Source organism: Musca vetustissima, unplaced genomic scaffold, assembly GCF_032173495.1.
Source record: "Musca vetustissima isolate MV318-11 ecotype Yass unplaced genomic scaffold, APGP_CSIRO_Mvet_v1 utg51534, whole genome shotgun sequence".
Taxonomy (NCBI): Eukaryota; Metazoa; Arthropoda; class Insecta; order Diptera; family Muscidae; genus Musca; species Musca vetustissima.
This window is the reverse complement of record NW_026872527.1, coordinates 27872-51654: the sequence shown is the minus strand read 5'-3', so window position 1 is coordinate 51654 and position 23783 is coordinate 27872. Positions and strand designations below refer to the sequence as shown.

At 34.3% G+C, this 23783-nt stretch overlaps 1 protein-coding gene across 1 annotated transcript; it reads left to right on the top strand.

The window, feature by feature from the left end:
- The first annotated feature begins 90 nt into the window (after positions 1-90).
- LOC133327468 (chromosome-associated kinesin KIF4) lies at positions 91-22212 on the top strand. Its single transcript, XM_061536019.1, has 8 exons — positions 91-100; positions 3928-4648; positions 4918-5069; positions 14797-16168; positions 16305-17058; positions 21192-21323; positions 21530-22056; positions 22126-22212. The coding sequence occupies exons 1-8, from the start codon at positions 91-93 to the stop codon at positions 22181-22183; spliced, it is 3726 nt and encodes a 1241-aa protein (XP_061392003.1). The 3' UTR covers positions 22184-22212.
- Positions 22213-23783: the final 1571 nt, after the last annotated feature.

The window sequence follows — 23783 nt, the reverse complement described above, 5'->3', positions numbered from 1 at the left end:
AACACCAAACCACCTCAGCTGCTATCTGCTATTGACTGTCACACTGATGTCAGAAACAACAAAACCAAGAGAAATGCAAAGAGAGAAAAAATGAACAAAGGTAATGTAAACAACAACAACACAAAAACACCCCTTAATGTTGAGGAAGAGAGAGAGCGCTAACGAGTGCGTTAGGTAAAAATATCTGGAAATCAATGAAATCCTTCGTATAGATTAAGGCAAGTTAAACTTCTTCCCGGCTACCTAGCCAGATTTTGCCCTTATAATCATAAGAATCACATTCATATTACCTGATTTTTTATAGTTTTTAATTATTTTTAATAACATTACACACATGCATTTACTCACATACGTGCACACACACACTATTGCCCACATGCATTCACTAACACAAAGCCAAAAATACGTTGAATTTTTTCACACCAAAGTAATTTTATTCTACAGATGAAATTAAATAGTTTAATTGCTTTTATTGTATTTTCCACATATAATTATTCCTTGGGTTTTCAATTTTCTTTAAATCTTCACTATTTTATAAAAATCTTACATTTTATCCGTGTATTTTTTAATTATTCTTTAAGATTTTTCGTGTGCGTGCGTGACAAAGTTAAAAAATAGAAAATGAAAAGAAATGTTGGCGCGTCATACAGCTGTCATTGTCATATGATCAGTGTTGCCTACTCAATATCAATCATAAATAAAGAAAACGCTAGTTTCACGCGTTAAAACGCATGTATTTGTTCCTTTAGTCCTGATTTATATTAGGCGAGTTTACTTGCGGCAATTTTTATCGTTCTCTTTTGAACTTGCTCCATGCGTCTATACAAGGCAATTCGGTTTCCAAAATATTTTTTATTTGTTTTTTTTTCACTTTAAATATATATAAAATGTCACAAATATAAAACCACGCAAATACGAAATACACAAAACGAATTGCCAGAAAATTGTCGGTACGAGCAATTTTTTTCATTTCTATACCCCTTGCCCCTCTCTCCTACAAACAAAGACTTGCCGCAAGTAAACTCGCCTAATCTAAATCAAGACTTAGCGTTTATTTTTATAATTTTCTTCTAATTTTTAATGGCCTGTTTCCGTAATGGAAGAATCTACAATTTTTACTACAATAACAATTTTCCCTTTATAATATTGGTTTTTTGTACTGTACAGCTATATTATTAAAATTTACCGGAACAGTGAATTGTGTTTTCATACAACACCGTCAATAAAAAATAATGATAATTGCATATTAATTTTATAACTTCTTTATGACATGCTAATAAAAAAAATTATGAATGATAATATAATTTTTATTTTTGTTTATAACTCAACAAATTTAACTTTTACCTGATCCCAGAGAACAATATTACCTGTATTACCGTCAAAAACCAAAAAATGCTGTTCCGGCAAGAATTTACTACAACAAATTTCCTTTTACAATATAGGAAAACTATTAAAAATTCATTTATTGTTATTTTTTTAATTAATTTGTGTAAAAAAATTATGAATCGATTTTTTTGAAAATATTTTTACATACCAATATTGCAACAGCTGTTTGCTGAATTCTGCTACAAATGCGCCCACCTTATTAAATCTGATTTGTTTAATATAAAAGAGAATAAAGAAGATCGGCGTCCAAAATCAAGATTGACTCTAATATTATATTAATTTTATGTTACCCTGCGTTTACAGCGATAGGACTGTCGAGGGCTATTGAGTTCACGTATTAATTGTCAAAAAATTAAAAATTGTCTTTGTGACGTAGGCGGCCAGAAAATTTGAAAAATTTGGATATAAAAATCTTAAAAAATGTTTTCAAAACATTTTTTGAACACGCATTTTTGCTCATTTTTAATTTCGATTCACACATGTTTGACGCATGTGGCCCGCTCTGAAGGGTTAAGCAGAATGCTCGCGTTGAGCCATCTGTCTCGTTATATGTTATCGAAAATACAACAACCACAAGAAAACGATAACACAAACGCTCGAAGTTGATGTGCGCTGCGCTTCGGAGTTAAATATATTTTAACTTTTTGCGTGCGTTAACGCGATAACAAAAAACGCTCAACGCGAACATTCTGTTTAGCCCTTTAGAGAACAAAAGACTTTTTTGTGTAGACAATAGCAAAGATGCAAACCATTTTTACTACCATATCTAGAGACTGTCTTGAAGCTTTTATTAACAGTAAATATGGACAATTAATAACATTTCAGTTTCAAATAATAAAAAATTATATTAAGCATAAAAATAATCGAAAAATCATATGATGAAAAATTAATAAAATTATTATTTTCCTACATTTAAATTTAAATTTTCAAACTTTCTGAACGCCTTCGCAGTCTTCGACTGTCCTGTCGTTTGTAGACTTGGGGTTACCTGCGACAAAATGTTGTGTACAGTACGCTTTTGAGATCTCAATAATGCAGAAATTGCTGTTATTTAAAACGTATAGTGTGTATTCGCCTTTAGGTAGCGTTATTATTTTAATCGGTTGGAATTAGCGTCTACTTAATTTAAATCATGTTCTTACGACATATTTCGGTAAATAATAACAAATGATAATATCGGAATTTCCATCAGTTGCTAAATTTAGAAATAACTGAACTTTTTTTAATTTTTTATAATCCCTTGCTTGATTTTACATGGAAAGTAGCCAAACAAGACTACTCACATGTCATGTGTTATCAATTGTTAAGGAATTAAAAATATAGAAGAAATGGAAATCCACTAATTGTATATAAATGGAAATATCGGAATTTTTGTCATTTGCTGAATTCCATCACAAAGTTCCATTTTACCAGTTTACCATTTTTTAACATTCATTTTTCCCAGTGTAAACAACAGGGCTGTACTTACACGTGTTATCCATTGTCAGTGAATTGCAAATAGAAGAAATAAAATGATTGGCTTTAAATTGATATTAAATATATATTCTTGGCCATACAATAAAGATGTGAAATATATATTTTTTAATTTTTATAAATTAAATAATTACCCAGTATTAATTATTTAAATTTCTATAAAATTTGTTCGTTCTACATTCATGTTTTTCCCCAATGTAAACAACAGTGCTGCATGGCCTGTCATTTGCTATAACACAAATACAACACTGTACGTCATTTACGATTCTCTTTTGTGTCAGGTTTTTCATTTGAATTCAAACGGTTCAAAGCCGCGACGATTGTTACGGGCAAACACACACGCAGCGGGAATCCACAACGTACCTTACTTATCTATCAAATTGTTGCAAACCCCAAGTGAAGAAAATTGTTGTTGTTTGGAAAAGTTTTTACCAAAATTCCTTTACACATTATACGCTCGCACGCCGCCATTTTGTTGTTGTTTGTTTAATTCGTGGAAAGCGTCAATTAAAAGAAAAGGAAATTCCGCGTATGTGTTTTTATTGAAAACCCCGCTTAATGTTTTTATTGTTGTAATGTAAGAATTTGTGTCGCGTCTTCCTCCTCCATCATATACATGTTGTGTGTTTTACCTGCTTTTGTCCAAAAATAATAAAAATTTTAAAGAAAATTTACAAAAGTGAAATATTTGTGTGTTATCTTTATAAAGAGGTGTCGATGTCACATCAAAAGTGTCATTAGTGTTTTGTAAGTTGTTTCGCACACACACGGCAGAGAAGATTTTTTGTCTCCTCCATCCATCCAACCATCCGCACAGCAGCCTCAGGGCAAGAGCAGCACACAAAAAGAAAACTATTAGCCACCACCATCACCAACCGAATAGTAGTGGCACGCAAAACAGCAAATTATAGCAGAGGAAGGGTAAGTCAAAATGAAAGAAACAAAAATTACAAGGGCTTTTTATTGATTGCCGTGTTTTTTTACTTTTCATTTTTCAACAATTTACAGGTCGTAACGTTCGCACAACAACGTACCAAAAACCCACTTAGCCAATCTTGCCAATTATAGGCGGCGTACAACAACGACAACACAATAGCAACACCGCTATCAATTCGAACATGGGTGATTTGGAAAGTGTTCGGGTGGCTTTGAGGGTACGTCCCTTGGTGCCATCGGAGGTCAATCGCGGCTGTCAAGTGGCTGTGGAAAAAGTCGATGGCCAAGATCAGGTGGTGGTGAACAACAGTGATGCCTTCTCGTTTAATTTCGTCTTCGATTGGCGTGACACCCAGGAGCATGTGTACAATATGTCTGTGTCGGATATGTTAGATAAATTGTTCAGTGGTTTCAATGCCACAATATTGGCTTATGGCCAGACTGGTTCTGGTAAGACCCATACCATGGGCACGGCATTCGACGGTGAATTGGATGAGAATGTCGGTGTGATACCCCGTGCTATGCACGATATTTTCGAAAGGATAAAAAATCTTTCCGATCAATATGACTTTGTGATTAAATGTTCCTTCATGGAGTTGTATCAGGAACAATTGTTCGATTTACTGTCGAATAGACCGCGTGATGAAAGCATAGTAGATATGCGTGAAGACCGCAGCGGAATAATTATGGTTGGTCTGACTGAGCAACAGGTTCACTCGGCCAAGGAAACAACCGATTGTTTGGTGCGTGGTTCATCGGGTCGGGCAGTGGCATCGACAGCCATGAACGAAGCTTCGTCCCGGTCGCATGCTATATTTACCGTTACCCTGCAAGCAACCAAAAAAGATGAATCGTAAGTATTATTTATTTATTATTAATTTGTATTGTAGTTGTTGTTTCTTGTCTGTTTTCTTATCTGTTTGTTGTTTTTAAAATTTATTATTTGTGCTGCCTTATTTTCGTGTGTTTGTGTTTTTTGTTTTTTGCACAAATTGAGGTTATGTCAGTGTATTGGTATATGAGACTATGTATGTGTGTCTGTTGTGTTTGTGTTTTGTCTTTGTGCCATCATCATCATATACATCAATGTTTATCAATTGTTTTCTTGTTTTTGTTTTCCAGACGCGCTGTTACCACCTCCAAATTTCACTTGGTCGATTTGGCTGGTTCAGAACGTTCCAAGAAGACCGGAGCCACCGGCGACCGTTTTAAAGAAGGTGTTAAAATCAATCAAGGCCTCTTAGCTTTGGGCAATGTCATTTCAGCTTTGGGAGGTAAGTTTTTAAAATTAAGTAAATAAAAATTGCTAACACCTAACAAAAAAACTATAAAACCAACAACTTGCTTAGACAATGAAACAACTCTGCACCTAATATTTTGGTGTATTATTCGAGTGGGTATTATTCATGCGGAAGCTGATAACTGGTTTATTCGTTTGTTTGAATGTATTGTTTTGAAAATCAATCAATTTATTGGCAAGAAATATAGTATCGTCATTATTTTCATTAGCATTTACCCCTACCCTACCAACAATTGTGGAATTGTTATCGTTGTGTAGATGTGTATGTAACCAATTTAGTTTAATATAAAAAACGTCATTATTTTGATTAGCACTACCTACTCCCTACCTTATTTATAGGGAGTCATTGTAGGCTTTATACATGAGTTTGAAACATCTTTAGATTTGAATTATTAGAAATTGAAATAAAGGTCACAAAATGTGATTTAAAATCGAAAATGATTTGACAAAATTAGATGCAAAATTATCTCTCCAATGTCATGTTTTTTTTTTAATTTTTTATTTTTTTTTAAATTACATCAATATTGCCTATATTAATTAAATTTAATCAGCAACAGAAAATTCATTTAATTTGCCAAAATCAAAGCAACTCAACATTTTTATGAAATAAAAAAATTGAAAGGGTTCAATAAAGCAAGGCGTGTATTTTTCCAAGTAATTTTTAAAGGGTTATTTATTTCGACTTATTTAATTAGTTTTCAAAAATTTGCATTTAAAAACATATTTCTTCAAAGGACTTCATCTGCTATAAACGAGGATTTTTTTCATATGTTTATCAAGAACTTAAACAGTTATTTGCGGAAAACAGTTATTTTCGTGAAAATCGGTTCAGATTTAGATATAGCTCCCATATATATTTTCGTCCGATTTAAGGTAAATGGTGCACCAAAGTATCTATATATCTTTCGATTTGCACAAAATTTGTCATATCGTACTAAATTAAGCCTAGAAAGACGTGTGCTCAGTTTCGTGAAAATCGGCTCAGATTTCGATATAGCTCCCATATATATTTTCGTTCGATTTAAGGTTAATGGTGCACCAAAGTCCCTACATTTCCTTCGATTTGCACGAAATTTGGCATAGCGTACTGCATAGCGGCAATCGGTTCAGATAATAGATACAGCTCCCATATATGTTTTCGTCCGGTTTTAGGTAAATAGTGCACCAAAGTACCTATATATCTTTCGATAATCACTTAACTGTGGTTTGACTTCACTTTAAAATGTGGATCTATTTCGTGGCCCACACAATATTAATATATCCCCACTATTTGGTTGGTTACGTTATAAAAATCCATTAAAATTTCAAACATTTATTGTAGGTTATAATGAATTCGACTCCACCCTAGTGTCAAGTCTATGCAATTTCTATTTTATTCTGCAGTAAAAAAAAACTAAAAACAAAGTCGTCATACAACTTCAATGGTATAAAGATACTTAATGGTATTTTGTTGTTGTTGTTATTTTTATCTAGTTGACGTTGCAGCAAAATAATAGAAACCATTGCCGCCTGACATTGTAGGTGTTGCCATATATGGGAACAATGCAATAACAACAAGAAACTCTAATCTGTGTTGGCCAATTAACACTTGGTGCAGAAATCACATTATAGTTATTATTTTTTTGCAAACTTTTTTTGTTTTAGAAGCGGAAAGATTAAAAAGAGCACACACAGCACACAGACTATTCTTGATAAAGCGGTGTGTGTGGTGTAAAGATAAAGACCATATATAGAGAGACGAATATACAATCTTTTGTAGATAGTAACAATAAGTGTTTTGAATTCTACATTCCCACCCAATTCTTTTCCTCCTCAGCTTTTTTTTTATTAAATAATAATAGCAAGCAATACTACCGATAAGTTCGAACACCTTTTCTTTTATTTCGACTCTCTGGCGTTTATATACAAATTTACTTAATTCATTACTTCATCATGGCCTTCAAAAAGTTTAGTACACAGTTGTTTAAACTATAGCAAAAAATACATATTGACTAATTTGGTGGTGTTATGGTATTAGTTGTCTGTCTGTCATATCTGTGTATTTGTTATGGTTGAAACCCGCTTGAAATAATACTATTATTTCATGCATTAGTATCGGATGTATGGCAACTTGTTTGCTAATTTTAAACATCCCATCTCTAAACTATGCAAATTATTGAAAACAGGTTTATTTTTTTTTTATTATTATTTTTGGGCTCATGGGATTCTAATTAGCCAATAAGTTAGTCATTACTAATAATGCAAATATATAAATTCAAAATTTGAAAGTGATGTTTAAAATAACATAAAAAACTTAGCCGCCTAGTAGCAGGAGGCAGCCAGCAGCATCTACTATCACTTTTAATATGACTCACGTGTTGTTTGGTTGTTGATTATGCCAAATGAAAAAAAGGGGTGTTCTACCGCAATTTACATTAGCATTCGTGCGTATATATTAATTCTGAAGACATATCAACATCCATTCTCTACATATAGATGCGTGGGAATGAGTTTGCCAAAATTGTATGCGGTGGCTTTTTGCGCTCTGGTAGGCAACGTGCGGATATTTTTAAATTTTCTTCTATAGGGTCAGTAAGTTTTTCTTGTTGTTGTTTTTCGAGGTTTTTTAATTTTTATTTTTTGGCAATGTTTCAATTATTGGAAGATATTTGGAGAGAAATAACAACAAATATACGTCTTTGAGTGACATATATTCCTCTTTGTTGTTGTTGGGACTTTAAGTGAGTGATTGATTTTTTTTCGTTTTGTTTTTAGTTTTTGTAATGGAAATGGTAATAAATGAATATTTCAATTTCTTTAGCTATTTCGGTCAAGTATTTTGAACAAAAATTTTCCACAAGTGTGTAAAATGTATATGTATTTAAATATACTTACTCAAGATTTTAGAGTCGTTTACTAAATGGGATATACAGGCCCAGATTTGTTTTAATTCATTTTATTTTAATATTATAAATAATTTTTAAAAAATTGTTTTATTTATTCGAAATAATCTCAAAGTCCGAAGAATCGATTTTTCCCTAGATTTGTTTTAATCCATTTTATTTTAATATTAACAAAATAAATTTCAAATAATTAAAAAAAAATTATTTATTCCAAATTATTTCGAAGTCCGAAAAAAGATTTTTTTCCAAAATATAGATTTTTTTATTGTTGAAAAAAATATATATTCTATTTAAAAAATGTAATATTTTCTTCTTTTTTTTGTAAAGACTCAACCTTTGGTATATTTAGATTTTTATACCCAAAGTTGATTTTTTCCGTTTATATCATCGAAATAATCATTATATCATCGACCTTATATACTTGATTAGCCTAAAATTCTATGACGATCTAAGCATGTCCCTCAGGCTGTCCGTCTGTCTGTTGTAATCATTCTAACGAATTGAGATAGATCGCCAACAAAATTTGCATAGAGTCGTCTTTTGTCTGCAGGTAGGTCAAGTTCGAAGATGGGACATATCGGCCCACGTATAGGCATAGCTCCCATATAAGGTTACCCCCCGATTTTCGGTATTTTGAAGTTCTTGAGTGCGTTTTTCAACCAAATTCGCTGACATTTGGTACATTGGGTTCATATTGTATGTATACCAAATGTATCCACTAAAAATTATAAAAATATTCGACAATTTTTTTTCTGGTAGCTCCCATAAAACGGAACTCCCAATTTTCAGTATTGGCTGTAATTTAATGTTTAGCAGATGTCTCCACTAAAAATTATAAATATATAGGTCTATTTTTCGGGTTGCCTACATAAAGGGTACGCCCCCAATGTCGATATTTTGGGGTTTTTGAGCCCGTTTTTTAACCAAATTCCCTGAAATTTGGTACATTAGGTTCCTATTGGGTACTAAATGTCTCCACAAAAAATTATGAATATAGGTCCACTTTTTCTAACGGTACCCCCAAGTTTCAGTAATTTGGGAGTTTTTATCGTGTTTTTCGGCTGTGATTTAGTACTTAAAGTTCTTATTTGGTAGCCAATGTCTCCACTAAAAATTACAAAAATTTTCGGGTAGCCTCCATTTTCAGGTGTTTTTGTGTTCATGAGTGCGTTTCTCAACCGAAGTCGCTGAAATTTTGTACATTGGATTCTTATTGGATACCAAATTTATAAAAATATAGGTCCACTTTTTCTGGCAGATCCCATCAAACGGTACCCTCAATTTTCAGTTTTTTGGTAGTTTTGATCGTATTTTTCGACAGGATTGGCCGTAATTTAATATTTAGAGTTCTTATTTGGTAGCAAATTATTAATATAGGTTTATTTTTTGAGCTAGCCTCCATATAAGGTTACTCCCCAAATTTTCGGTATTTTTGGGGTTCTTGAGAGCCTTTTTAAACCGAATTCACTATAATTTGGTATTTTGTAGTCGTATATAGTAACAAATCATCCTCCCAAAAATTCTTAATATTCGCCCCCTTTTAGGGGTAGTCCCCATATATTCCACCATAGTATGGTGGATATTCGTTACTCCTCAGCTTTTACCATACAAAGTATGAAATTCTAAAACGATTTAGCCATCTGTTGTAATCACTTCGCCTTCAAAGAATATCGTGATAAAAATTGAACCCTTTTTATGCATAGCCTCTTTTAACTTTATACTCTAAATTGCAGTAGTTTGAGGATTTTATACACATGTTCCACTCTACCATGCACTATCAATATCGCTCCACGTTTTGGAGGTTTCAGATTTTAGGGAAAATCCCCATTAAAAATATTAGGAATCTATTAAAAATGTTTACAGAGCCCAATAAAAGTAGATTATCGAATATAACATTCGACTTTCTTAAACATTTTAAAAATTTTATACGAAAATTCGGTATATGATATTTCGAGATTTGAAATACAGGATACATCTTTCAGAACATCGTTTTTATGAATGTAACCACTTGAAGTGTGAATGAGTGTTAGGCAGATGGATTATCTTTCAAATATTTGTTTAAAGACAGATGTACGTTCACTATTATTTCTAAATATTTAAAATATATTGTATTACGTTATGCACACCAAAAAGAAAAGTAACCCCTTGAGACCAATGGTCACGCATAAAATGTTGATGTACCCACATGATAACATGTAATGCCCTTCTTCCTGTACACACACACTCACAATGCCACCGAACAATTGAAATAGTTTTCTTAACAACATGCGGGTTTATGGTTACTACAAAAACAGCTGACCTTTCCCTTTTTAGATTTAATTTTAAATAGGATTCATGTTATATGTTCTATGAGCAGGTGTTCCTGCTCAAAAGTGAGTATAAATGGCTATTGTTTGTAGGTTTCAAATGACAACGACCTATGACACAAAATATGTAGCTAATTTAAAATATCACGAAAACATAAATGTGTACATATATGTAAACAAGACATGATTTCATTGGCATGCCATACTTGTTCAAGATTTCAATTGTGAAGAACGAAATAAATTATATATTTTTCAAAAATTCCAGCATATTGTTTGAAAATGCAGCCATATATGAAATTTTCCCAATGAACGCACAGGTGAAAATGAATTCCATTTTTTACCTGTTGAAAGATGAAATGTACTTGAATCACTCTTGACCTGAATTAATTTTGTCATGTACAACACACTAAAATTAATTCATTTACATTTGGCCATTCACAATTCATGACTTTCTCAGCTCATTATACTCACGGCTGAACATTCTTGGAACGTAGGATTAGAATGGATCATTATTGCATTCACGACACACTCTCATTGACGTAATTATAACCCATGAATTGAAATTTATTTTAAATCCCCTATACCCACACATGCGAGGCAGATAGTTGTTGTCCCTACAAATCCATGATGTGAATCAAATATGGATTTTTAGAATGAACAGATAAAAATGAACTAAAATTTCACCTGGTGAAAAATCAGCTGCTTGGGAACTCATTTATCATTCGGTCATTTCAAGTCCGACCTTCCTAGGTGAAATTTTAATTAACTTAAATCTGACTATGCGGGAATTGACAGAGCGGGAATTGAATAGTATTAGTTTCACAAAAGTTTTTGTCTACTGTCATTAAAAAAACCATTACAAATCATTTTTTGTGCCCGCTACTACTGGTTGTCAATGTTATTATATAAAAACAAAAATAAAACATTCATTAAATTGTTTTATTAAAATGTCAAAGACATCATCATGTCAATGGAATAGGGAGCGCACAAATCTTTGTTGCATCATTTCACACAATTTTTTTTTTTTTGCCTCAATTGAATTGAAATAAAAATATTTCCGCTCCTCTCACTACTTGATGAACTTAAACAGCTAGGTTTGGGTTATGTAGCATATTTAGTTTTGAAATTATCAGAGCTTCTGTGAAAATACCCAGTTCAGATTTGATAGTTATGATTTAATATCGTCCACCCTTGCTTGTTGGGTGTACAAATTTAGTAATTCACACATCAACGTTGTCGAGGAACAACCTCCGTTCTTGATCAGCATATAATTTGTATGTAAACACGATAGAGGTCACAGTTATGGGCCATGTAGGACGGATTCTGGCCCAAAAAGGCCCCTATTGTTTCTTGGTAATGCTCGGTTAATATTTAGGGGATGAAATGGAGTAGTCATAATCCAATTAATCACATTTTTTAATCATTTTTGTAATTTAATAGGTATAATATTCTTTAGTAGTTCAATATCCCTCCCTTTTACATTTAAGCTTACAGCCTTAAGGTGGAAAGACTGGGCACTATGAAATATATAAATAAAATAAATAAAAAGCTTTATTTTTCTCTTTTTGTCGCTCTAGAGGCCACAATTATGCGCCGAACACAACGAAATTTTACACCAAGAAGGAAATCTGGCCAAAGAAATAACAATGACTGTTTTTTTCATGAAGATCGGACAATATTAAGGGGGTAAAAAAACCCAGACTTTTGTGTGAAAATTTCAAAATTTGTATTTCTGGGGCGTATATATTTGCTCCTGAAGGACATAGATCCCAGAAGTTTATAGTATCTCCAAGAGGAGTGGTTCACCTTTAAATTGATACAAATTATAATGTCGTATGTAGTCGGATATTTGAGTTATACGTGTTATGATATTGTTCAATATTACTACTACCCCACTAGAGGGCGCTGATTGATTTCCAAATTTTACATGAAGTTCCGTTTATGGTCAAGGATGCTGCCAATAATTTTCGGTAATATTGAGATGATATTTATTAGGTGTACAATGAACTTTTTTGTCCTGTTTTGTAGTCGCTCTAGAGGCCATTATTATATGCAGAACATTACATATTTTACGCGGTGATGGGGATTTGACTAAACGCCTTAGCATCCGAATATAAAATTTAACGCCTTCTGGCCGTCCCTAAAGACTCCCGTAGTTTAGGTTTGGGTCACTTATGTGGCTGCAGCACTCTGAGACCGTCAGGTCCATTGTGATCATCCACGAAAAGAAACAGATATGGAGAGATCTATGGCGGGTAGAAAAGAAGGGGGGATAGAGAGAGAGAGATGAGAAGCTTATAAGGAAGTGTGAGAAGGTAGTTATGATATAGTATCGATGGGTATAAAGATCGGAAAGAAGATATGTGTGAAGAATGGACTTTCCTAACCACTTTAGGTTTCTAATAACCACTTTAGGTTTCTAAAAACTAGTCTGTGCTGTCTGTAGGCCTGACAGCCTACTCCCCGTCAATGCAGAGTCTACAGTAATAAGTAGTATCATGGTCCCATTTAAAGGCCCTGATATTGCAATGATCAGTAATGATTCCTGTCATTACTCTTATTTCAGCTTTGCTCAGCTTCATCAGTGAGTGTGTCCTTTTGGTAGACAGAGTCGGCCAAATAGATCTTGACACATTGCACCTAGGTTCGTTGCGCCAAAGTTCATAGGCTCTTTCGTCGAAGAACGCCTCAAAGTTCCGATAAAGATGACATATGGGTGGTTAGATTGAACCATCAATTACTAGATCAGTAGGTTGAGATCTTCGTCTAGCTAATTGTGCTCTTTAATTATCCATGGTGTCCTGGTACCCAACACAGCCGATAGCTGTAAATTCTTCCAAAACTGCCTCAGATTTGATGTAACAGGATTTGATGGCTTTAAGAGCCGCTTGACTATCCACAAAGATAGTCACCGGTTCAACGATCTCCGAAGTCTTCCGTATTTTAGCTCGTCTATAATAACTCAGCTCATTTTTAATGGACTCCTTTCAGCTCTACTGTCTACTATAGACTTTCCCCAGTTCGATTAAAAGAGAACTTACCCATAAAGGATACCTTAGGTTGCCTTTTAGGACTCCCTCCAGTTTGTCTATAAACACCATCTATAATAACTGTCTCCAGGTTGTATATAAAACTTTCCTATTTCATCTCGTTTTTAGATGCTCCCTTCAGGACTCCTAGCAGGACTATAAATATAGCTTTATGTTACACTATAGATACTCTTTTCATATCGTCTATAAAGACTTCCTTCAGCAAGTTATGAAGATTCCTTATAACACGTCTGTCTATAAAGACCCCCTTTAGTTTTTTTGTCTTTAAAGACTTCTGCATCAGATCTTCTATAATGACGTCTTTCAGTCCGTTTATAGCAGCTCCCTGTAGCTCGTATATAAAGACCTACCCCCTTTCCCTACTGTCTGTTTGTACTGGTCTATAATATATTCCCTTTCCTCTCGTCGTCATATATCCATCTGCAAGACTGACTGTTCCGTTTCTACGATGGAAATAAACCAGGCGACTGAATTTTATTACCTGGCTCTAATTATCACTTCCACAAAAAAAAAAATAATAATAATAACGAAATTCCCATTTCTTTTACTTAATCTATATACTAAAATTTGTTGCAATACTGTACCATTGTAGTTGTATTTACAACACTTTCATTACTCTGCAAAGACTATGATGACGATGACGACGATCCAAATAGGAGGCATAGGGGGGGTACGTACATCACTACTATTTTGACGGTCCGTTCATTTGCTGTTGCTCATCGTCGTTACGCTTCAGAGATTTTACAATCACTGGTTTTTATTTGTGTGTGTGCCCGCACTTGTACACTTTGTACATTGACGTAAACAATGAAATTAAAAAAAAAAACAAATGCACAAAATAATAAAAAATATATAAACAATTTTTGTTTTCACAAACATGCAATAGTAAAGCGACCGATAGACCGGTTTCCAAACTTTAATTTACTTTGAAATTAGTTAAAAACAATGGAAAAATGCTCAATAATATGGATGGTTGGTTAGTTGTTGTTTCGTTCGTTTTGTTACACATCAACAAATTTGGAAATAATTGTTGTATGACGAATTGAGCAGTAGTTTCTGTTTTTTTCATTGCTCGTTTTGTTTTTGATCACTTTTTTTTTGAAATCAGTGAAAATGATATTCACTTTTTTTAAATCTCTTTTTTTCTACACTTCGAAGTGATCATGCAAATTTTTATATTTATAATTTCATTCATCATATTACTTGTTTTTCTACTTCACTGGTTATTGCAAACATAATTGCATGGTAGACAATAATTATTTTGCAATTAGATACAGGGAAATTGATACAAACAATTTGGAATATAGGGAATATTAAAATTACCTCACTTGTTGTCACAACCACCCAATCAACCTATTAACATTGCATTTTTATTACAACAACCAACTAACGCATTACTAATTTATCCTTGTGTTTGTTTTCTTCCTTTCTCCGCCATGTTCAATTCATCATCATCGACATAGATGGCAAAGGTGCTGGCTTTGTACGCTATCGTGATTCGAAATTAACTCGCCTTCTACAAGATTCACTTGGTGGCAATTCCGTAACCCTAATGATTGCCTGTGTATCACCGGCCGACTACAATGTCGCGGAAACTCTAAGTACCCTTCGTTATGCTGATCGTGCACGCAAAATTAAAAATAAACCTATTGTCAATCAAGATCCTCATGCCGCCGAAATTAATCGCCTCAAGGGTATTATACAAAAGTTACGTTTGGAACTGCTAACTAAAGGCGGCACAATGACAAGTTCATTGACAACGGAATTGGAAACCGTCACCCCTCCCGTTGTACCACTAATGGCCTCCTCCATGCCCGCCATTATGCCTTCCGAAGAACAGAATAGAAAATATAAAGAACTGCAAGACAAATATCGCACACTGCAACAGCAGTGGCAGATGACCCTGCACGATGTAACAGAGCATGAAATGCGTGCTCACATCGCTGAGGCTGCCCATGACACACTGAAGGCCAAAACCGATGAAATGAAATCATATTTCCATGAAGTGTCCATGAAATGTAAAGATCATTCCATGGACGAGGAGAAGCTAATGGAGACGGTAATGTGTATTAGTAAAATGGTCGAGAGTCTGGATGAGGAGTTGGCGAAGACCCAAACGGAAATAATGGAGCACAAGAAACCCTCCTCGATGGGAGATTCGGATGGTGATCACGAGGATGCTGATGGCTCCCTCGCCTCGTCTTCGGAAATGCATGCATTGGTACAGGAACGCACCGAGGCATTTACGAACAAACAAATGGAAATCAATGAACAGCTGAGACGCATCAATCGCGAACTTACCCTAAAAGAACAGTTGCAACAACGCATGGCCGGTAATTTCAGTAAATTTTCCACATTGGATGATGACATTGAGGAGAAGGTCAAAGAATGCGAACAGAAAATTGCCGAATTGGAAAATGAAAAGGCTGAGCTGTTGGATAAACTGAAGCATGTGAAGGAGAATGCCTCAGCCAAATTAGCGGAGGAGCGGCGTAAACGTTTGCAGGCCTTGGAACAAGAAATCGGAGAAATGAAACGTAAAAATCTCCAACAAGCCAAACTCTTGAAGATACGCGAAAAAGAAACCCAGAAGATTAAGAATCTCAGTTCCGAAATTCAAGCCATGAAAGAGTCTAAGGTTAAGCTGATAAGGGCAATGCGTCAAGAGTCCGAAAACTTTAGGCAATTCAAAATGATGCGTGAAAAGGAACTGATGCAACTAAGGAACAAAGATCGTAAAATGCAAAATGAAATGGCTCGCAAGGAGGCCCTGCACAATAAGCAGCGTAATGTCTTGAAGCGGAAATGTGAAGAAGCCATGGCCATAAATAAGAGGTAAGTGTCATACAACCCAAACCCACCCTTCCACCTTGTGTTTCGTTTCTTTGCAGTACCCATTCCCACCCACACCACTCCCCTTGTTTGATGTCTGTGCATTTTGTTACCTTTCCCTCCCTCTCTCTTTCTGTAGACTCAAAGATGCTCTCGAAAGACAAAAGGTGGCCCAAACCCAGCGACAAAAGCTACAATCCGCCAAAGACGCCAACGCTGCTTCCGTGAAGATTGACCAGGTCATAGCATGCGTTGAGCGCGAACTAGAGGTAATTATATCCCTTATTGATGCTGAACGTACACTTGAACAATTAATGGATGATCGTGGCATAATTAGCAGTCGTTTGGGAGAGTTGCAAAAACAACAACCTCCCCCCGAGCCTCACTCTCAGGCCGCTTTGGAAATTGCCACCATGCAGGAGGAACTGGATATGCGAAACGCCCAAATCTCCGACCTCCAGCAGAAGGTATGCGCTAACGATGTCGACAAACTAATACAAACGCTAACGGATAGTGTCCAAAGCGTTGCCGAGGCCCGGGCTGTGTTCAAGCATTTGATCAAATCGCTGGTCGAACTGAGACGTGAACATTCGCTGGCTCTCGAAGATTTGCGCTCACAACTGCATGCTGCCGATGACCGTTGTAACGAGGCCAATAAGACCATTAAACAACTGAAGTTAGAACACGCAGAAGCCATTGCCGAGTATGAGGAGAAGATTGCATTGGCTCTAACACCAGAACAGGTAGAACGCTTGAAATTGCAAGAGGAGCAGCAAAAGAAAATCGAATCGCTAATGATCGAGCTGGAAAATTACAAACAGCTAAGGGAATTAAATCAGCAGGCGGCGGCAGCGCCATTGCCCGCCAAAAAGAAAGTCAAGTCATCGGCCAAGGTAAATATTATTGTTTATATGTGTTTGTTTTTGAATGTTAGTAAGTGCATTGGTAGAATATGTCTGTGAAAGAAGAAGGAAATGATAAACAAAATAATATAACCTTTTATAGATAATAAAAAACAAACCAAAGAAAACTAAATACGCATCTCTAAATATATATGGAAACTAATTTGTAGTATCTCTTTTCTTTTTCTTATTATTCTTTTGCAATTACCTTTCCGTTTTTCTTATTTTCCTTTCTTCCTATTGCTGCACTATCCACCACCTCCTATTCTCTATACTCTATCCCCTCCAATACTATCCGGACTTGTTGTTATCTTCCATAGCTTTTGTCAGTTTTTACAAAATTCTCCGACATCATGCGGTGAATAGAACAACGCGAAGAAGAAGAAGATGTGAGTATTTTAACAAAAGAAACAGAAAAGTGTTGTTTCATGCTTTTTTTTTTTGCGTTTCACTTCAATTAACATGGTGTTATTTGCTTTTTTCTGTCATAATTTTTGTGGTTCGTCTCATCAAAGCGACTTGTTGCCATAATTCATTTGCATATCCATAAAGAACATCGCGGTGTTTACATTGCTCACACCCTCAATCATAAACACATAATTTTTGTTTTTTGTTGTATAGATTTTTACGATATTTGTTTAAGATCGTATTTTTGGATATAATTTTTTTTTATTTATAAATATTTTGGTATTGGTGATATTAATAATAGAAATTTAACATGATGAAGAAGGGAGTTGTTAAGTATGAGCTGAGGAGGGAGTCTTTCATAGGCGAACCGAAGGGAGTCTTTCATAGACGAGCTGTAGGGAGTTTTTCATAGGCGATCTGAAGGGAGTTTTTCATAGGCGAGCCGAACGGAGCCTTTTGCATAAGTGCTAAAGAGAGTCTTTCATAGACGAGCTGAAGGTAGGAGTCTTTCAAAGGCGAGTTGAAGGGAATCTTTCAAAGTGTCTTTGAAAGAGTTTTTATAGGTTTTAAAGAACTGCAGGGAGTGGACGTCTTAATAGATGAGCTGAAGGAACTAAGGGCAGTTTTTGATAGACCAGCTGAAGGAAGTCTTCGATAGACGAGCTTTAGGTAGTCTTTCATAGGCGGGCCGAAGGGAGTCTCTATAGACGAGCTGAAAGGAATCTTTGATAGGCGAGCTGAAGGTAGTCTTTTTATAGGGGAGCTGAAGGGAGTTCTTGATATGCGAGCTGAAGGGAATCTTTCATAGACGAACTGAAGGTATTCTATAGGTGAAGTGATGGAAGTCTATAGACGAACTGAGGGTAGTCTTTCATAGACGTGCTAGTCGAAGTTTATTCACAAACTGAAGGCAATTTCTAAAGACAGTCGGAAGTAAGTCTTTATAGACGAGCTGAAGGAAGCTTTTATAGACAAAACTGAAAGGAGCCTCTCCTTGTAGACTTGCTAAATTAATTTTTTATAGATTTTGTGAATGTCACTTTTCTTATCTCTTTTTTAAACTATTTTTTAACACAACTTTAACTTATCATGTCTGTCTTTTACAATTTTCTTCCGGGTTGTGTAGTGTAGAAGTTTCCCAACTATTTAAATAACTATCTTTTCTCTACATTTTTTTTTCAAAACACGTCGATATCTTTAAAGTATCGATACAACAACAAAACCTTATGCAAACGTAAACGTATTTGATAAAAAACAATAATGTAAACAAATTAGAGTATATTGATAATAAAAACAAATAATAGATAAATTTCACAGAAACGTTTATTATATTCTCTAAGATATAGATAGCTTATGCAATTCCATTGACGCACAATATTCTTGTCAGTAACAATTAGAAAAAAATAAGAATATAATAATACTTTTTTATGCAAAAAATAACTCAAGTGTTATCTATTTATATTCGTTCGTTAGAAGGGATCGAAGAGAATAAATAGGGTTTTTCATTTTATTTTTAGTGTGCAAAGTCCAGAGCTTAGTTAATAAGGTTCTGATATTTTTCCATAAGAAACGTGATATGGGGTAAACACACTCATTATATATATATATATATATATATATAAATTAATTAAAATTGATAATTATACCCTCAGCCGTATGGCCAATGAGGGTGTATACACTTTGACACTGTTAAAATGTGTCACATCGAAATATTGGTTCTAGACCTCATGTTTCTTTGGGCCAAATTTGTTTAAAAAATTTTGATTTCATCCAAACTTTGCCCATCTTATTATTACTTCAAAACTTAGTTCAAGTTCGAAGATGGGGGAATATCGGTCCATTTCTTCTGGTACCTCCCACACAGGGGCTAGGCCTAAATGCGGGTTATAGTTCATATATATTACAGCGAATTCGGTAGAAAAACGCGCTCAATAACCCCAAAATACCGAAAAATGGGGGTACCCTTATATGGGGGGCTATACGAAAAAATTGACCTATATTTATAATTTTTTGTGGAGAGATTTGGCTATTAAGAACTCAAAATACTAAATTATGGTCAATTCGGTGGAAAAATACGATAAAAAACCCAAAATACTGAAAATTAAGAGGTACCGTTATATGGGGGCTACCAGAAAAAGTGGACCTATATTTATAATTTTTGGTAGGGGACATTTAGAGTACCCAATAGGAAACCAATGTACCAAATTTCAGCGAATTCGTTTGAAAAACGCGCTCAAGAACCGTAAAATACTGGAAATTGGGGGGTACCGTTATATGGGAGCTATGCCTATCTCAATTCCTTCAGAACGTGATTACAACAGACATACGGACGGACGGACATGGCTATATCGTCAGCATGTTTACGCTGATCAAGAATATATACTTTATAGGGTCGGAAATGATTATTACGGTGTGTTACAAACGGAAAAACAAAACTAATATACTCTCCATACTATGGTGGAGGGTATAAAAAAATACTAGAATGATTCTTCTATCACCAAAGATCCGATATACCAAATTAAAAACACTCTTGTGGGAAGGTACGCCTATTAAGATACAAAAAAAGAACAGGGACTTTTATATAGGAACTATGTCAAAACATGAACCTATTTTAATATTTGTTGCAAATTCACCAGCAATACTGAATGTCACATTACAGTTATTTTTTAGTTGGGAAAATGAGCCTTGACGTTTAAAACAACGTAAATGGATCGTGACTGACTGGATCGTGACGTATTTGCTGAAGCATTTTCAATAACCAAGGTATTATCAAAATTAAAGACGTTTTTTATGTGCAGGCCAGGGTATATTATTTATTTTACATTTGACCTCCTAATAGTCCTCAAGTTATTGCAGGTCCGTGCCTGCAATACTATCCTCTGACTGAGCAGGCCATTAAGCCCATTGAAAAATTATAAAAAAATAATAATTTTCTATTTGTTTTGACTAATTAAAAAAAAAAATCCTTATGGAGTTCCTCCCAACATATGGTTAAATATTAATGTTTGACCTTCATAATTTTTTCTTCAGATTATTTTCTCCAATTCCATCATAAATAATCTGGACAAACGAACAAATGTATACTCTTGTCTTTATGGCATTTCACAGCATTTAAAAAAATACCAGCATACAAATAATTCCTGGTAAGAATATGTTTTTGTTCTTAAACAAAATTAAAAAAACACTAATATCAAAATCTTCACACGAATAATTGGAGCTAGGAGTCACATACATATCTATTTAAGGTTAATGGTATTTAAAAAATAATAATATTTTCCTATAGCCCGAACGTAATTCGTGATAAAATTTATATATTTGTTTTCCGAACCATTAAGTAAGCATTATTTCCATCCACTGCACCCTAATGTTTTCAAGGTTTATGGTAAAAAAACAACATCCATCCAATTCGGTTCGGTTCGTGATGAAAGTTAGAGCACAAATCTTTTTTTGTATATCCCCCACACACAAATTTGTTAAGGGGTTTAAGGAAAGAAGAACAACATTCACATCTCACTCGTACTTACATGTTTTACTGATGTTCGTTCTTAAAGAAAACAAAAAAATATTGGCGGCTTTTTTTTAAATCATGGCACATGTTCACATTATTTTGCAGCACATTTTGAACTTGTACAATTTGCACTCCTCATAAATGAAATTTTAATTAATTTATTTTTTTAATAAACACAATCCTATTTTTTTATTTTCTCTATGTGTAGCCCGTCGAAGACTTAGAAGAGGAGGAAGAAGAATATATAGAGGAAATAGAAGATAGTGAGGATGAAGTGGATGAAAGTAGCTCTGATCCTGATTGGTCCAAGACACCCATGGTGCGCCGAAAACGTCCAAATGTAAGTATGAATAAATTGCATTTTTCTTTCTTTGTTTCACACCATCTTTTATCTCGAATATCAATAATTATATTAATAACCAAAATCCTTCCCATCCCCCCTCCCCAAACACCTTTTCCCCCATCATCACAAATAAAAACCCAATCAAATTAAATAAAAATAATATATAATATGTGATTACAAAAAAAGGTACGACTTGATTTCAGAACATGCGGACCACCACCGGTGTCAGAGCATCAACATCCATCAAGTCCATCTCCCAATCAGATATCTCCCACAATATGGATGAAGACCAACAACAGAACTCCTTTGACTCCACTCATTCACGAACACTTGGAGGAGCTGCAAAAACGTCTGGCAAGGGTCAGCACAAGCGGAAGTCCAAGGGCTGCCAATGCCGTGGTGACTGCCGCAACAAGCGTTGCGGATGTAATTCGCTCGATCAGAAATGTACGGTAAATTGTCAATGTACCTCGAATTGTCTCAACCGTATTATAGGACCAGTGAATGAACATCCCGATGACGATAACTATGACATGATGATGGATGCCAACAATGAGGCTGGTGGTGAACAAACAAACGATGTTGCAATAAAACTGGAAAAAGACTCACCTCCTAACACAGCTGATAGTGATAATGAAAATGCAAATAAAAGCAATGCTACCGATGATACATATGTTACAACAAAAACCACAATAACTTCCACGTCATATTTAACACCGAAAATGGCTAGGTAAGTTGTGACAGCACAAAAACTAAATTGTCGTCAGATACTAATGAAATTTTTTTTTTTCGTTTACAGACTCTCCACAATTAACTTTGAGACTGCCACGGCCAAAAAGAAATTTTTCAACGATTAATTCCACATTGAAATACAAAAGTGCCTAACAACCCAACATCCTTACATTTGTTATACAAATATTATCCTGTGAAAAAAAAAAAAAACAATACTTGTTATTATCTTATTTTTCCGTTCAACGCCAGTTGTTTGTTCCCTGTATTTACTTTAAAAATCTCATTAAATTGTAATATGTTGCTTTAATATTTTATAAAAAAAGAGAAAAACTAATTTACATTTTTAAAATTACTTACAAATGCAGGTCTATGAATCATAGAGGCCTTAATTTCATTTTTATTAAAACAAAAGATTTCTAATTATGAAATTTAGACCTCTAAGATTCTCAACAATACTGCTATACATATACATATAATATAAAAACTTAATTTCTCAACTAGTATTATTATTTTTGTTTTAATGTAATTTAATTTCCGCCTCCCTTCGCTTATATATTTCATCTCCATTGCACATCATCTCTTAATAAATTAATTATTTTTCGTTTCTTTTTTATTTATTTGTCATCATTATTTTAGAAAATAATTTATTTATATATATGTGTAACTATGTATTCATTTTAAATATTAAAAAACACAATTTGTTTATATTACCTCTATTTGTATTTAATTTTTTATTAACAATAATTCCATCTTGCCCATTTACACCAACATCATATGTTCCATTCCATGCCATTTCATTGCACACACATCTGATTTGTTCATCACAAACATCATTGTTCATTTCAAAACAAATTAATTCGAACAAAAAATTAATATATTATTTTTAGTAGTTATATATATATGTGTATAATTTATAAGTTCTTTAGTTTTATGAAAAAACACACAATTTTTATAAATACATGATTTTTCTTTTAATTATATATAAAAACATAAAACAATGTGATTTTATTCTTAAAGATCGGTGTGGGAAAGTAAATAGTTTTATAGCTCAATATTCGTATGCCTTAAAAATTTGGCATTGAAAAATATTTTTTAAAAAATCCACGCCTTTTAATAGGTCTTGAAAAATAATTTTGAAAAAATTAATTTAAACCAGTAGAAAAGTGTCAGTCGGTGTTGCCGACAGATATATACCCCCAGCCTATGGTTTGCGGAGGTCTTCAAACTTGATCTAGGCTTTGTAAAGGTAATAGGTTGTGCAAAGTTTGGTTCAAAAGGACATTCCATTAACTTCATATTGGTATTATAAATATTGAAAATGTTAACCATCTGTGGGGGAGGTACCAGAAAGAGTGGACCAATGGGTCCCATCAATTGCTCTCCGGTACATCTACTTGGCATCGACTTGCCTAGCAGTTACTGGTACTGATGAATCATCCATCTTATCGACGGGGGTCTCATCAGTACCAGTATCCGTTTCGACAGCCAACTGCCTAAGTAGTCTCGCAACATCACTACAGGCCGTGAAGATTGAGTGCAGATATTCTACCAGGTATAGCAGGCATTGAAAAATACTATTGAAAATGTCTTGAAAACATTTTTTAAATCTCGTCTTATTGTTAGCCCATAAGATTAGAGTAATTTCGGGTAATGTGGACCACCATTTTAATTTTTTGATATTGTGGGCGTAACAACGGTAAAAAATAAAAACAAATTGTTTTCACA

Bases quoted from the DNA above. Each gene is read 5' to 3' on its own strand.
- LOC133327468 (XM_061536019.1), top strand. The intron at 16,169-16,304 runs GTAAGTGTCATA...CTCTTTCTGTAG, and splicing joins GCCATGGCCATAAATAAGAG to ACTCAAAGATGCTCTCGAAA. The intron at 22,057-22,125 runs GTAAGTTGTGAC...TTTCGTTTACAG, and splicing joins TTAACACCGAAAATGGCTAG to ACTCTCCACAATTAACTTTG.